The sequence below is a fragment of the Myotis davidii genome, unplaced genomic scaffold, assembly GCF_000327345.1.
Source record: "Myotis davidii unplaced genomic scaffold, ASM32734v1 scaffold167, whole genome shotgun sequence".
NCBI classification, from domain to species: domain Eukaryota; kingdom Metazoa; phylum Chordata; class Mammalia; order Chiroptera; family Vespertilionidae; genus Myotis; species Myotis davidii.
Genome location: NW_006300048.1, coordinates 3,708,461 through 3,720,828, shown reverse-complemented (window position 1 = coordinate 3,720,828; position 12,368 = coordinate 3,708,461). Strand labels below are relative to the sequence as shown.

At 56.7% G+C, this 12,368-nt stretch overlaps 1 protein-coding gene across 1 annotated transcript in view; it reads right to left on the bottom strand.

Moving 5' to 3' along the window:
- Positions 1-460: 460 nt before the first annotated feature.
- The window catches only part of CAPN11 (calpain 11), a 13,217-nt gene continuing 1,309 nt past the window's right edge, over positions 461-12,368 (bottom strand). Inside the window, exons 3-21 of the mRNA XM_015572158.1 lie at positions 10,585-10,734; positions 9,672-9,825; positions 9,310-9,478; positions 7,131-7,214; positions 6,950-7,035; positions 6,662-6,736; positions 6,350-6,510; positions 5,942-6,111; positions 4,521-4,532; positions 4,016-4,227; positions 3,425-3,464; positions 2,855-2,920; positions 2,731-2,788; positions 2,547-2,611; positions 2,180-2,248; positions 1,704-1,782; positions 1,495-1,611; positions 995-1,053; positions 461-883 (exon numbers count right to left, since the gene is read on the bottom strand). Coding sequence (XP_015427644.1) covers positions 857-883; positions 995-1,053; positions 1,495-1,611; positions 1,704-1,782; positions 2,180-2,248; positions 2,547-2,611; positions 2,731-2,788; positions 2,855-2,920; positions 3,425-3,464; positions 4,016-4,227; positions 4,521-4,532; positions 5,942-6,111; positions 6,350-6,510; positions 6,662-6,736; positions 6,950-7,035; positions 7,131-7,214; positions 9,310-9,478; positions 9,672-9,825; positions 10,585-10,734 — 1,853 coding nt within the window. The 3' untranslated portion in view covers positions 461-856. The remainder of the gene's footprint in view (positions 884-994; positions 1,054-1,494; positions 1,612-1,703; positions 1,783-2,179; positions 2,249-2,546; positions 2,612-2,730; positions 2,789-2,854; positions 2,921-3,424; positions 3,465-4,015; positions 4,228-4,520; positions 4,533-5,941; positions 6,112-6,349; positions 6,511-6,661; positions 6,737-6,949; positions 7,036-7,130; positions 7,215-9,309; positions 9,479-9,671; positions 9,826-10,584; positions 10,735-12,368) is intronic.

Here is a 12,368-nt window from a genome sequence, read left to right as displayed (position 1 = left end):
CCTGCTGGCTTTTGCGGCTGCTGGATTTTTTTTTTACCTTTGAGGCACCTGCCATGCCACCTCCTGAGATCTCAGTTTGAGGGGTGAGATGAGAGAGGAGGCTCAGGGCTCTGGAGACCCCTAAGATGAGAGAGGAGGCTCAGGGCCCCCACGCAGCTCCAGCAGGAGGCTTGGTTGGCCCCTGGCTCAGACCTCCCCTTGGATGCCGCTCCCTTGTACTCACAGGCTCCATACAGTTCCCAGGGCCTGCTGTGCAGAAAGCATCCCTGGCATTGCCCGTAGATGCTGACAGCGCCCCCTCTGGCTTTGGTGACAACCACACATTTCAAATGCTCCCTGGAGGGGGGTGGTACCCCCCAACTGAAAGCTACTAGGGCCCCTCTTTAGTCACTGGGGAAGTGACTCCCACTCCCACCAGTCTATTTCTGGCATGGAAACAGAGACACGGAAGCTGGGACCGCGTGTCACTTATTATATTAATGCCCCTGAGCGGGAGAGAGAGGCCATGCCAGGAGGGGTGGGCAGCGGGCAGGGGTGGGCAGGACAGAAAGTGTGGAGAGCCTCCCCGCCAGGAGTCCTGGGGAAGTTTCACTTAGTCTGTAATTAGGGTGCTGAGAGGGAGAGGCTGTGGGGTGAATCCAGGAGCCGGGCTGGGGAAAAACAGAAACACTGAGCTGGGCATTGGGGGCGGAGGTAGGAGGATGGAGTAGGCATGGCCTCCGGGGACCCAGCTGCCCATCCCATCAGCAGAGATCGCAGAGTTGAGAGTGCGAAGAGTGCCCGCCCCTCTGGGCGGATGGTGGTGGTGGTGGTGGTGGTGGTGGTGGTGGTAGGTAGCCAGGCTCCTGCAGCCCATTTATCCCCACATGGTTATCTGCAGCCACTGTGGGGAGAGAAGAAGCAGGTGTGAGCGTGGAGGTGGGGTAGGACAGCTGGGGAGAGCAGAGGGCAGGGGAGCCAGGGGCGGGGGTACCGGAAGATCCCTCCCATGTACCTGGTCCAGGTCCAGACGGATATGCCCAGTTTTCTTGGGGTCCATAGTTAGAAAGTATGCTGTTGGGGGAGGGGCGAGGGGAGAGGGTTGAGCGGAGCCAGTGGCTGTATCTGAGAAACCACTCCCAACCAGGGAGGGTGCAAGCAGCTGGCCCTGCCTACCCCCCAGCCCAGCAGGGGATTCATGAAGCCAGGCCCCGTTCTGAGTGATCTCCATACATACACCAACTCATCTCATCCGTACTTTCATCCTGTGAGGGCAGGGCCATTATTCTCCCATTTTATAGGCAAGGCAATGGAGGCACAAGAGAGAAAGTGACTCGCTTAAGGCACAGAGCAGCCACGGGGGGAGCTGGGATTTGAACCCAGACTGGCTGTGCCCTGTAAGGGGGAGTGGAAGGGGGCTTTGGAACAGCTTTCCGCATGTGAGTATGTGGGAGAAGGCCAGTGGTCCCGCCTGGGGTGGGGAAGGGAGGGGGAGCGGGCAGGTGACTGACTCACTGAACATGGCCTTCAGCCTCAGGAAACAACTGATGAAGCTGTCAAAATCCATGAGCATGTCGTCATTTGCATACCTGGCCACCAGCACCTGCGTCACCTTGTTGTTCACCTTGATGCCTGGGAGAGAGAGGGGAGCAGAGGAGAGTCCGGTCCTCTGTCCACTGCCTCCCTCCTCCCGGCCCCAAAGCCCCCTCCTGGCCCCTGGCCACCTGCTTTCTCAATTGCCAAGCGCATCTCGTAGGAGTTCAAGGTGCCCGAGTTGTCCTCGTCACATTCTTGGAAGATGTCCTGAAAGGACCCCCAGGTCAGGTGGGCCGTGTGCGCGTCATGGTGGTGGCAATCATTACTTCGGTGTGGTTGACTCACAGCTGCTACCCGGGACCGTCGGGGCTCCCTGCCCTGGCTCAGCCCCTGAGTACCCAGGATTCCTGTCTGCTGGTGACTGCGGGGTGGATTCCAGGCCTGGCAGGGGGCTTGGCCCCCTGCCAGGGCTCTCTGTGTGTTTGACACCAACGCTTTGGCAGATCCTGGCCTGTTGAGTGTGCACGTGTGTCCATGCGTGAGCGTGTGTGCATGTGTGTGTCTAGTCAGAAGCTCCCCTTCTCGCTTCATCATTATTAGTCCCCATCCCTCTTGAGGCCCTCCCTCTCCCACCCCCATAAGGTGCCCCCTCCATGCCCGTTACCGTCCATTTCTTGATTTTTCTCCACAGGATCTGGAACTCCGGAAGCCCTAGCTTGCCAGAGCCATCTTTCTGGGGGGTGGTCAAGGATATCTGAGAAGGGAGTGGGGGGGCACCCTGGGGCCAGGGAAGCGGAGGGACTCAGTGGGTAGGGGAGGCATAAGACCAGGTGAGTCCTGATGGTAACTGTGGAAAGAGCCAGAAGAGCTGGCATCATTTGCTACCCCAGAGCCTACTCCCCATCAGGAGGGAGGGCATGGCTGGCCCGAGAGGCGGTCACATGGCTAGGGGGATAGGGGACCAGGCTGAGGGGTAAGGGGACAGGGGCAGGAGAGCACTGGACAGGACCGCCCACCGGGCAGGAGGATACGTCCATGATGTTGATCATGCAGCGGCACACGTCCACGCCGAAGCCCTTGGTCTTGAAGTTTCTGACTGTGAGGGGGGAGGGCAGGAGGGGAAGGAGTGAGTGGGGGTGTGGGGGCGCAGACGGCGGTCCAGGTGGGGCTGTGCCATAGGGGGGTGGCCGGGAGTGGCGGGGCTGGAAGACTCACGTTTGGAGACCACCTTGTTGAGCAGCCTGTGGAGCGCGTACGTGCCGATCTCCTGGTCCTAGGAAGGGGGACTGTCACCCTGTGCAGCCCACTGAGCCCCGAGCCCCCGGCCCTCAGCTCTCACCTCTCCTGCCACGTTCTCAAACAGGCGCTTGAAGTCCGGGTCTATGTCACTCTCCGAGACGACCTCCTGGAGGAAGAGGAATGGGAAAGGAACCCGGTCCAGAAAGTTCCTTCACACCCGCCAGAGGCTTCCTCCGATCCCCCCACCCCAGAGCCCCCCTCATCTCTCTTTTTTTTTTTAAAGATATTTTTATTGATTTCAGAGCAGAAGGGAAAGGGAGAGAGAGAAACATCAATGATGAGAGAAAATCATTGATTGCCTGCCTCCTGCACGCCCCACACTGGGGATCGAGCCGACAACCCGGGCAGGTGCCCTTAACAGGAATTGAACCTGGAAAAAAATATATTTTTATTGATCTCAGAGAGGAAGGGAGGGGAGGGAGAGAGAGAAACATCAATGATGAGAGAGAATCATTGATTGGCTGCCTCCTGAATGCCCCCCACTGGGGGGTCGAGCCTGAAAACCGGGCATGTGCCCTGACCAGGAATTGAACCGTGACTTCCTGGTTCATAGGTCAATGCTCAACCCCTGAGCCACGCCGGCTGGCGCCCCCACCCCCACCCCCCTCACCTCTTGGAGTATCTCAGCACAGTTGGCTTCATCTAGTTCCCTGGGCAAGAGAGAAGGAAGCCTGGGGTGACCAGGGGTCAGGGGGACAGGGCTGTCCAGGGGGTGGGCAGTGGGAGGGGAGTCAGGCATACATCTGAAGCAATATGGAATGGGCACGTGGCAGCTGGGTTCCCGTTCTGCTTCTGCCACTAACTGGGACTTCCCCTCCTGTGCCTCAGTCTCCCTGACTGTAAAACAGGGACAAGGTTGGGGGGACCAGATGACTGCTCCCTGAGCTTGATATCTTATCTCTTTCTCTCTCTCTCTCTCTCTCTCTCTCTCTCGGTTAATCTTAAGGATATTTTTTCATTGATCTTTAGAAAGAGTAAAAGGGAGGGAGGGAAGGGGGGCAGAGAGAGAGAGAGACATCAATGTGAGAAAGACACATCAATTGATTGCCCCTCCCCACTCCCAGCCCTGGCGGGGGCCAGGGATCAAACCCGCAACCCTTGGTTCACGAGCCAGTGCCCTAACCATTGAGCGGCACCGGCCAGGACAGCTATCTCACACTCTGGAGCAGGCGGCCTTGGAGCAGCAAGGCGGGCCCCTCACCAGGACTCGCTGTGCTTCTCCGTGAAGACCCGGAGCAGGAAGTCGGCGTCCTTGTGCTGCTCGAAGGTGGAGGGGATGATGATGTATTCCCCCGGCGGCAGCTGGAGGTGGCTGCTCACCTCCCGCGAGGTGATGAAGATCTCCGAGAAGCCGTGGTCCGGGTACTTCAGGAAGAACTCCTTCTTCAGGTGAATATCTTGGGTGTCCTGCAACTGTATGTGCCCTGGAGGTGGGTACAGGGCTGGCCTGGGGGACTGGGGGAGAGGGTCCTCCAAGGAGAAGCCTGGCTGGGCAGGGTTTCGGGGAGACATCCCCACCAACTGACCGGTTCTGGACGCCACCCACCTGGTAGTGACCCTGGTGTGACCTCTTTTCTCCCTGGCTTCCACCCAGGGCCGGAGGGGGCTGGAATCCTAACCCCGTGGCCCCCAGAGCCCTTTGCCAAACTCCACCCGTGGCCCATCCACACGCGTCCTGGCCAGGACCAAGCCCATGTCTTCTGTACCTCCTTTGGCACCTGGGAAGGGAAGAGAGAGGAGGGTCAGGTCCCCAGGATGGTGAAGGGGCTCCAGCCCGTGGAAGCCATGTGAGAGGTGTGCATAGTGTGTGTGTGTGTGTGTGTGTGTGCATGCGCGCGCGCAGGGGTGTGTTAAGGACACCGGGGGCTGGTGATGGGGTGAGGCATGGGCTCTGTTAAAAGTCCTAGCCTTTAGAGTCACTCAGCTCCGGCCAGCAGAGTACAGTTCACACAGTTTGCCACGGGAGAGTTTTACCACTGCAGGTTGAGGACAGAATACAGTCCCCAAGAGGTGAGGTGACGTGCCCAGTGCACACCGCTAAGACTTGGAAGAGCTGGGGTGAAAGTCTAGAGCAGTGGTTCTCAACCTTCCTAGTGCCGCGACCCTTTAATACAGTTCCCCATGTTGTGGTGACCCCCATTGTTACAAATTGAACATAATTAAAGCATAGTGATTAATCACAAAACAAAAGGTAATTATATATGTGTTTTCCAATGGTCTTAGGCGACCCCTGTGACAGGGTCGTTCGACCCCCAAAGGGCTTGCGACCCACAGGTTGAGAACCGCTGCTTTAGAGAGCATTTTCTTCACCACGAGTAGCTCCCGCTGTCCTGCAGCTGGCGGTGCGGGCCATGACACAGCGTGGCACACCAATATGTTTGCGAAAAGGTGAGATAAACCAAGACAAACAGGCTGCTCTCCAGCAGGGATGGCCAGAACCTCGCTATGCTGGTGGCGCTGTAGCCTGGCGGTGGGCGGGGAACAGCCTTTCCCCTGGAGGGCTGCCTCTAACCTTGGAAATGCCTTGACTCCAGGTGTGTCTGCTAACCTGACAGACTCAGCCTAGAGGACGGCCTGGCGTGTGTCCTGTTTTCGTCGCGGTTGAACCACTGGAGGCTGGACTAGGGCCTGGCAGACTCGGTGAATACGTGAGTGAACAAATAAGTGGCCGTTTCTAGGATTTTGCAAAGCGTGGTTCGGGAGACACTTGTCAGGGATTTCTCTTGGTCGCTGGAGTCAGTGCTCCTGCTGGGGCACCTGGGGGAGGCTTGGGGGGCTCGTGCCGATGTCCCCAAGAGTCTGGGAACCGGGACACAGGTTCTGAGGCTGCTGCGTGGAGGTGTGAGCTGGGGCAAGTGGCCTCACTTCTCTGGCCCCCGTAGTTTCCTTCCTCTTCATAAAAGGCGCTACTATTCACAAGGGCCTTGGAAGGATTCCTGGCACAAAGGAAGTGCTACCTCAGTGTGTTGGATAAAATAATCTGTCAGAAGGAAACAGCCGGCCCCGCCTCAAAACACAATGCACCGACTCCAGACAGAGGCAGGGCTGCAGAGCCTGTGGGGGAGGGGCCCTCCCGGGTGAGGCCGGGGAGGGAACAGAGTGGCTGGGGGCCCCGCCGGGTGCCCACCTTGTAGAGGACGAAGCCGATGGTGAGCAGCTGGGCCCCCTGGGGCCGCGCCTGCCGCCAGTTCTTCTGCATCAGGGCGACCAGGCAGGTGCAGATGAGTTCATCCTCCTCTAGGTCGTCGTCCTCCTTGAGGAGAGAGATCCTAAACTGGGGGTTGGTCCAGAATGTGTCTGTGGAGGAAGCAGGTCAGGATGGCTCTGCCCTTCCCAGGGTGCCCTGGCTTTCCAGCCACACGCCTGCCTCCTCAACAGGTCTGACAGGGCCCCTGACCTCGTGGTGGACCCTGACCCCTGGGCCCCTGGGCCCCTGGGCCCCTGACCTCGTGGTGGACCCTGACCCCTGGGCCCCTGGGCCCCAGGTGGGGCTGTGTGGTGAGTCTGTGGCCCCTCCCGGGCCTCCTGCACCCACCGAGGTTGTTCCTGCAGCCCCCCGCCGTGCTGCCCCGCCGCCAGCTGCCCTCGTAGAAGGTGGTGTGCCAACAGCTCTTGTAGTCCCCCAAGAGCGCGTCGGGCATCAGGCTGCAGATCTCCAGGGAAGTGAAATTCCTCATGAAGTCTTGGTAGGACATCCTGTGGTGGAGGGGTGGATGCAAGAGCCCATCGTCGGCGCACCCACACCCATGGACCCCTCTTCCCAGGACCCCCACATCCACCACCCAGTGGGAGCCGGGGAGGAAGCGGGGGGGCTCGGGGGAGGAAAAGCCCGTCAGGCTGCACTGACCAGAACTCCCCGTCCTCCATCTTGTGCAGCAGCTGCTTCCGAGTGTCTGAGGACACCTCTTCCCACTCCTTGGCACTGGAGCAGGGACAGGCGGTGAGGGGGGCAGGTGGTACCTCCTTTTCTCCCGGACATGCCCTCACCCCTGAGTGCCTGCCTACTGGGGGTCCTGAGCTACATGGAGAATCTAGAGGGGAGGGGTGCACCTGGGTGCGCCCGTGGGTCCCTCTGTGGCATGGCCTTGCTCATGGGCCTGCCCCTTACCGGAGAGCACTGGTCCGGGGCACCTACTTGTCACTCCAGGCTCCATTCCACTCCATTCGGCCCCAGGGATTCCGGATCCGAATGAGGGTTTCCATATTGCCGCGGTAGGAGACCTGGGTGGGGGAGTGGGTCAAGGTCGGGGGCATGGGGGCAGGAGGAAGTTGTCTCCTCACGTGCCCCCCAGGTAAGGCGCAGTGGTCAGACTCACATCCCGGAGGCCAGTCACTGAGTAGGCATGTCCTCTCACCAGCATCCTCTGGGTCACGGATTCCAGCTGGCTCTCGCTGGTGATCTGCGGCACAGAGAGGAAGGAAAGGGATTCAGGATCCAGGCAGAGGGATTGGGGGGCTGAAGACAGGGGTCCTTGAAGATTATACTTTGCATTTCCAAAGAACTGAAGATGCAGCTGTAAGACAGAACACAGAGAGATCTCGTGCGCCCTCAGCCAGTTTCCCCTGCTTGGAACCTCTTCACAGAGCTACTGCTCAATGTCAAAGCCAGGATGCTGGTGTGGATGCAATTGACCACTTTTATACAGACGTCCTCGTTTTTGCTAGTCCTCATGTGTGCGTTCTAAATAGTTGTATCACACGTGTAGTTTCGTGTATACACCACCAGTGGTGATAGATCTCCGTCCCCTAAACACCTCTCTTGTTGTCCTCTATGACCTCTTCTTGCTACCCTCCTCCCTAACCTCTGACAACTGCTAATCCAGTGGTTCTCAACCTTCCTAATGCCGCGACCCTTTAATACAGTTCCTCATGTTGTGGTGACCCCCAGCCTTAAAATTATTTTCGTTGCTACTTCATAACTGTAATGTTGTTACTGTTATGAATCGTAATGTAAATATCTGATATGCAGGATGTATTTTCATTGTTACAATTGAACATAATTAAAGCATAGTGAGTAATCACAAAAACAATATGTAATTATATATGTGTTTTCCAATGGTCTTAGGCGACCCCTGTGAAAGGGTTGTTTGACCGCCAAAAGGGTGGCGACCCACAGGTTGAGAACCACTGCTCTAATCTGTTCTCCATTTTTCATTTGTCATTTCAAGACTGTCATATAAATAGAATAATACAGCATGGAACCTTTTGGGATTGTTTTTCTTAAATATATTTTTATTGATTTCAGAAAGGAAGAGAGAGATAGAAACATCAATGATGAGAAAGAATCATGGATTATCCTGACTGGCGTAGCTCAGTAGTTGAGCATCGACCTATGAACCAGGAGGTCACGGTTTGATTCCTGGTCAGGGCACGTGCCCAGGTTGCAGGCTCAATCCCCAGAGTGGAGCGTGCAGGAGGCAGCCAATCAATGATTCTCTCTCATCATTGATGTTTCTATCTCGCTCTCCCTCTCCCTTCCTCCCTGAAATCAATAAAAAAATATTAAAAAAAAATAGAATCATGGATCAGCTGCCTCCCGGCACTGGGGATCGAGCCCACAGCCCGGGCATGTGTCCTGACCAGGAATCAAACCCTGACCTTCTGGTTCATAGGTGGGTGCTTAACCATTGAGCCATTCCGGCCAGGCAGATTTTTTTTTTAATTCAACATAACTCCTTTGAGATTTGCCTAAGTTGTTGCACATGCCAATAGTTCATTTTTTAAAATCCTCACCTGAGGATGTCCTTTGTTGTTGTTGTTGTTGTTTTAGAGGGAGAAGAAGGGAGAGAAACATCAATGTGAGAGGAACATTGATAGGTTGCCTCTCCCATGCTCCCCGACCAGGGATTGAACCTGAAACCTAGGTATGTGTCCTGACCAGGAATCGATCTTACAACCTTTTGGTACATGGGACGATGCTCCAACCGAGACACCTGGCCGGGGCTAGTTCATTGTTTCTTTTTATTGCTGAGTAGTGTGCTCCATAGGATGTGCGCCACTGATTAACTATCCACCCTTCGAAGGACATCTAGGTTGTTTCCAGTGTCTGGCTATTATAAATAAAGTTTCTATACACATTTGTGTTCAGGCTTTTGTGTGAACATGTCTTTACTTCTCCGGGGTAAGTGCACAAGAACACAATCGCCGAGTCATACGGTAGCACTCCAGGTGCGTTTGCCCAGCTGAGCAAGTGTTGGTTGAGTAGCTATTGCCTACCAAGTGCCATCCTAGGGCCAGGATCAGGCAGTGAATGGGACCAAGAAGTCAGTGCCTTCATGGAATGTGAAAACTGACTGCAGAAGAGACTAGGCGGTGAATAAATACACAGAGAAGAATTGTGCATTGTCATTTCAATGGGGGCCGGAGCAGCTACTAGATTGGGAGGCAGGAGGGCTCACCTGAGGAAGGGGCATTTGAGCTGAAGTGTGCAGGCGAAGGCGCCAGCTGTGCAGGTATCTGGGGGAAGGTCGTGAGGCAGGACCACGCATGACTTACTTCGATGGAGCAGCCCATGAGAGAAGAGCGGCCTATGGCCTTCCGGAGCATCCTCAGCAGGTTCTTCGGGGGCTGCTGCAGCTCGAAGCTGTGGGTCACGCCCCCCGTGAAGTCCTCAAAGCCCTCCATCGTGTTGCCCCCCGCCAGGGCCTCGTAGGACCCGCTCAGCCTGCGGGCACAGCGAGGGCACCGTGGGCTCCGGGATGGAGCTGCGAGCTTGGACACCAGAGGGTAAGGCGAGGGGAGGGAAGGATGCCCTGCCACCCCTTTCTCTGCCTTTCCCCTTGGTTCCAGCTGCCCCATCGCTGCCAGCGGGTGGGCAGGTTCGGAGCAAGCCCAGTTCCTTGGCTCAGGGCACTCACTTGGCGTACGCCTTCTCCAGGAGGGCACTCCAGAACTCAGTGCGCTCACCCGAGTGCACAAACAGCAGCTTGCCATTCTTCGTGGGTAGCCGGTCATCCACCACCACGTTGACCCACTGCCCAAACTGCCAAATCTGTGGGCAGCAAGGTGGGCCTCAGTGGGCCATGAGGCATCTGGCTTCTGTCTGCCACCCCCTTCCTCTAAGCGCGCGCGCGCGCGCGCGCACACACACACACACACACGCGCGCACACACACTTGCATGGGAACTCTGTTACACCAGCGCCCCCTGGCGGCCAGAATCAGTGACACGCCAGTGTCAAAGATGTGCCTCCCGGAGAATGGCTGACTAGAGACTGAAAGAGGATGAGAAGCCTGCATTTCACCACCAGCCTCATCTGCAGGTCCTGTCATGGCCTCCAGGGGTACCCTGGCTGGACTTTTGACCTTGGCTGGTCTTTAGGATTCCTGAGGTCTTAAGTCTTAAAAATTCTTGTGATTCTCAGATATGTTTTTATGACATGGTGAATTTATCCACATGTTGCTAAATTTGAAGAGCAATTGTGATGAGACTCCCAATATCATACATACACACATATATGTATATGTATGTGTGTGTATGAGGGAGAGAGAGAGAGAGAGAGAGACAGACATCGATGTGAGAAAATGTCAATAGGCTGCCTTCTGCACATGCCTGGAACTGGGGTCAGGATTCGAACCTGAAACCTAGTATAAGCCCTGACTGGGATCAAACTCTTGACCGTTCGGTGAATGGAACAATGCTCCACACTAGCTGAGGCATAAATGTCATTTTTCAAAAGGAGAAGAAAAAAGGTAAACTTCAAAGCACATAGTCATTCTTTCCCTCCCTCCCTCCATACTTCCCCGCCACACACACACCCCCCGCCCCCCACAAAGCCTCTCTGACTTCCCATCGCCCTTCACCTGAAAATGGAAGATGCCAGCATAGTTTTTCTTGAAGCTCTGCCCCTTGGGCACCACGCGGTACAGCAGCTTGGGGCACGTGGTAAGGGAGCCGATGGCAGCCAGCAGCCAGCAGTCCCCTGCAAAGGCAGGCAGGGGCTCCCCCTGAGCGCTCCCACAGTGTGGGGGTCCAAATCCAAGCCGCTGGTTCTGCGGCCCCTCCCCAGCCAGCCCTCCCACTGAGGAAGCTAATGGGGTGCGGGGGAGCAGGGCAGAAGGGACAGCCTGTGCGGTGCGGGTGCAGTAAGCCTCTCCCCCGTTTCTTTTAGGCGAGGGATTTACCAATGAGAGCCGCGTGCTTCTGTTTTGGGATCTGGGGAGGAGGCATTTTTGGCCTCAGTGTAGGTCCTCCCTTCGGGACCTGCTTCCTTTGGGAGAGAGCCAATCATCTCCCAGGGCCCCCACCTCTACCCCATGGTTACACTGGTGTAGCCAAGACGTCTCTCCCTGATGTCACCCACGTAATATTGGAGACCCAAGGGGCGCAGCCTGTACCCCAGGTCTCTGGGGCCAGGTGTTGGGCAGTGTGCCCGGGCTGAGGCCATCCATTGCCGTCTGTCCCCTGGGATCTCAGACCCCGTGGTGGGGCTGGGGGGCAGGTGGTGCCATGTGGTGAGTCCCCTGGGCCGGGTGGAGGCTGAGGGCCCTGAGCCAGCGTCTGGGATGACCCACGGCCTCCAGGCTGCGAGGTGCCCGGGAGGGAGGCAGAGGGTGGGGAAGGGAGGTTAAGGACACATCAATCCTCCGTTGCCCAAAGGGCACCCAGGGAGGAGCCAGTTTTCTTCTCCAGTAGCCCGGGGCTGCTCCAGCGCATGGGGCCGAGGACTCCTTAGTCTCTGCCCTGCCCACACCCTGCTCTTCCCACAGCCACAGGTCGGAGGGAACTCAGCCCCAGAGGGAACCCGCCCGGGCCTTCTCCCTGAAGATGCCAGGAGGCGTTTGGAGGAAACCATGGAATAGGACCAGGTTTAGGAGGACAATCTCTCTCGGGACTGTGCACAGGAGCCTGTGGGAGAGGGGCCAGGGGCCACACTCTGCACCTGAGAGGCCAACGGGGAAGCCCTGACACCTGCTGCCCCCAGGAGGCGGGGCCTCCTCCCTCCCCTTCAGTGTGGGCAGGACTTCATGCTGTGAGTGTGTGTATGTGTGTGTGAGTGTGTGTGTATGTGTGTGTGTATGTGTGAGTGTGTGTGTGAGAGTGTGTGAGTGTGTGTGTGTGAGTGTGTGTGTTGTATGTGTGTTGTGCGTGTGTGAGTGTATGTGTGAGTGTGTATGTGTTGTGTGTGTATATGTGTGTTGTGTGTATGCGTGTTATGTGTATATATGTGTGTTGTGTGTATGCGCGTATATATGTGTTGTGTGTATGTGCATGTGTTGTGTGTGTACGTTGTATGCGTTGTATGTGTATGTGTGTTGTGCGTGTGTGTGAGTGTATGTGTGAGTGTGTATGTGTTGTGTGTGTATATGTGTGTATGTGCATGTGTTGTGTGTGTACGTTGTGTGTATGCGTTGTATGTGTATGTGTGTTGTGTGTGTGTGTGTGTGTGTGCGCGCGCGCGTGTGTTCTCCTGGGAATAGGTGGTGAGACATCACAGCTCCCCCCTTGTCTCTCTCGGATCACTCACACCGGGGAGGCTGGCTACCCTCGTGGACACGGACCCGTCAGCCCCGTCCAACCTTCAGACGACCGCACCCCCGACTGGCGTGCTGACCG